Here is a 3,167-nt window from a genome sequence, read left to right as displayed (position 1 = left end):
CTACACCAAGTTAAGGAGGCGATCATGAGAGCACCCAGACGTAGGTGGCTAGATAGATAGATCGATAGATAGATAGTAATAAATAGATAGATAGATAGATAGATAGATAGATAGCGATGATAGATAGATAGATAGATAGATAGATAGATAGATGATAGATATAAGATAGATAGATAATAGATAGATAGATAGATAATAGATAGATAGATAGATCATAGATAGATATAGATAAAAACGCTCAAAGTGCCAGAGGTTCGCTAAGACATGCTTCGCATTTAAAAGACGCTGGCCTGCGCGGAAAGCGCAGCACAGTCACAGCGAAAGCTCGAAGAGCGGCTTTCTAGAGACCGTTATAAACTCTCTTGTGGCTACTAATACAGTACACTAGCAACGTACGCACTACGCCACCAATCATAATTTTTGGGAAGTTGGGAAGCACCCATCACGACATTATTTGTTATTCTGCGGAAAAGCGAGGTACCATCTGTAAGCCATTATGCACACTTTTGTTGATGCGACGTTTTGTTGATGGCGATGAAGAATTTGCGGCTGAGCCCTTGTATGGGTTGGAAGCTTTAACGACCCACTAGTGTAATAATTCGCATTGTGTGACACCCGGTCGTATTTAACTCTCCCATCACGCTTTATAACATACTTATACGGTGAGAAAAGAGAGCGAATTACTTTATTGAGACCCCGAGGAAATTTGATTATGGGAGCCTTATGGCTCCTTGGTAACTAATAGAAGTGCACTTGCGAGGACCCGCTACGCTATAATTATATATTTTGTGAAGTATAGGGAAGCAGCTACTATGGAATTTTCGTCATTCTGCGAGAACCGTGGCCCGCAAAACACCTGTAAGACATTATGGGCAGTTTGTTGATGCTGTGGCTGATGACAATGAAGAATTATGGCAGAGCCCTTTGTAACGGGTTGGAAGCATTCAACAACCCCTCGTTGCGCAATTCGCATTGTGTGACGCCTGGTTACAGAATCCGTGTGTGTGACGCGGTTGTTATCTTACTCTTCTACCCCGCTACACAACATGTTGTTATGTGGTTCCTTCCCTACATGAGCGTGTGTAGGGTCTTTTTTTGCAAAACCGTTTCAAGCACCGGCATGGCTCTGAAGGTACAGTACTGGGCTCTTACGTAGAGGGCTCCGGTCGACCTCGACCCATCCCGATATTTTTTCTTATTAGTTTTCTTTTTCTTATTTCGCGCGATATTATTACGGACACGGCGGCGGATAGTGGTTACAGCGGCGGGGCGGTGCGGCGGCGGACAACTACGGCGCCCAAAACGGCCCTTCTTGTGATCTCATAACAGCTTTGGCTGTAAAAAAAATAATAATAAGGGGGGGGGGTGCTTACAACTATAGAGCACTTCACGGCTCGGGCCTACCCGAAAAGCCGGGCTGGCCGGGTATAATGTAGTTTTCACGGCGGGCCCGGGCCGGGCTCGGGCCTGAAGCTCCGGGCTTAGGGCCGGACCCGGGTTTGAGGCGGCGGGCTCGGGACGGGCCGGGCCTAGACTTTTCTCTGTTCTTAAAGGTACACTAAAGTGAAGCAATGAATCGGTTAGACACTGATAAAGTGTACTCTGAGAACTTGAACGTCCTTAATTTCACCATCATAAGCTTCTTAATAGAAAATAAACCAAGGTCAAAGTTTCATTTTTAAACTAGGGTAAGCGCCGAAATCTCCGCGCGTGACGCCACGGCTTTCAACGTGCCACTTGTATTTTGGGGACATTGGCTGAACGAAATTTCTTGCAACTTGGTATGTTTAGTCTATGGCCCCCTCAGAGGTCAATGTACTTCATTTTTGCTGATTAGGAACTACGTAGGCTCCAGTAGACGCAGTCAGAATCTATGACGTCACGGCGTTTGCTGCGTGAATCAAGGTGGCGCCGCCACCCGCGTCTTCTTTTTGCGCGTTTTCTCGCTTAGCAAGAGTCCTGTAGCGGCGAGCGTGATGATTTTGGAATTGTAAAAGAGTAATTTACTGATAATAGAAAAAGCGTTTTTCTCTTCAGTTTTTTCTTTAAGCTTGTTCCACGTACGTTGTGCATACATATATGTTCCACATTTTATCTCGAAAAGAAAAACGCTTTTTTGATGTGGGACAAGCTATTTGGAGAAGTTTTAAGAGGAACAAGTACTGAACTTCTTTTGCTTCCTGCATGCGGGGCTACTTGATTTTTTTGAAACGTGCGATTATTGTCGATATTCCGTCAATATCTTGAAGGTGTTCCGCGAGAATGGCAGTGGCCTGAACTTCACGGTTGAGATGATGAAGGAAGGTGCCCTCCAGTTCCCAAACCTGCAGTTAGAATTTTTACCCACTCATGTTTGTTGGCGCTACCATCCTCGTTCACTGAAGCTGCTTCCGAACTTCACATCAAACCACTGAAAAATAATAAAGCAGGATATAGCATTTGCTTGTGTTCGTGCTGCATTGCAGAAATCCTGTCAGGATAGATTGAAACAAAGCTTTGACGAACAGGTTGTTAGACTTAAGCAAGCGGGTATTCCGGAACACATCACTGCCCAAGCGTGCGAGAAGATGCGCAAACACCTGAAAACAAATAGAACACAGCCTGGGAATGATTAGCGGACCGCCAGAGCAAAAACGTACACGATCATACCGCACACTCACCGAGCGGCACACGGGTAGGTAATATTTTTTCTCGGGTTCAGGCCGGGCCCGGGTCTCGCTTTGAGTCACCGGGCCTGGTTCGGGTGGGTAAACTTGAGCGAGTTCCGGGCCCAGGCCAGGCCCGGGCCGAAACCACGGCCCGTGCAGTTTCTCTACTTACAACAACACCGCTTTCGTCTCCTGAGATCACATCGACAACTTGTTTTAAAGGGGTCATGAGCCACTCCTCGGCCTCGGTGAGAAAACACATCCTGTGAATAGCAGGTACTGCTATAAACATCTCAGCCAAATCTTTGAGTCCTGCGTGACAAGGACAGTTTACAAGCGGGGCGCGAAGTTGCCATTTACACAGGTTCTCCATTTTCATATAGAGGTCTGTGCTCGCTCTCCTCAGAGCTGCCGGTGTCTGCTGTTCGACGTCGAACAGCAGATAGCACGCACTGGCCAATAGCCGACATAAACCAAGAGCGGCGTTTGGATCAGATGCGCTTCTTGTCACGGGGTGCC

The 3,167-nt window shown here is 46.8% G+C and overlaps 1 protein-coding gene across 1 annotated transcript in view; it reads left to right on the top strand.

The window, feature by feature from the left end:
• The window catches only part of LOC119385458 (ribosome biogenesis protein NOP53-like), a 3,935-nt gene extending 1,448 nt beyond the window's left edge, over positions 1-2,487 (top strand). Inside the window, 2 exon segments of the mRNA XM_049413994.1 lie at positions 2,250-2,329; positions 2,466-2,487. Coding sequence (XP_049269951.1) covers positions 2,250-2,329; positions 2,466-2,487 — 102 coding nt within the window.
• The last annotated feature ends 680 nt before the right edge of the window (positions 2,488-3,167 follow it).

This window comes from Rhipicephalus sanguineus, chromosome 3 (assembly GCF_013339695.2).
Source record: "Rhipicephalus sanguineus isolate Rsan-2018 chromosome 3, BIME_Rsan_1.4, whole genome shotgun sequence".
NCBI lineage: Eukaryota > Metazoa > Arthropoda > Arachnida > Ixodida > Ixodidae > Rhipicephalus > Rhipicephalus sanguineus.
Note: the sequence above shows the minus strand (reverse complement) of the source record. Positions and strands in the feature narration are given on the sequence as shown.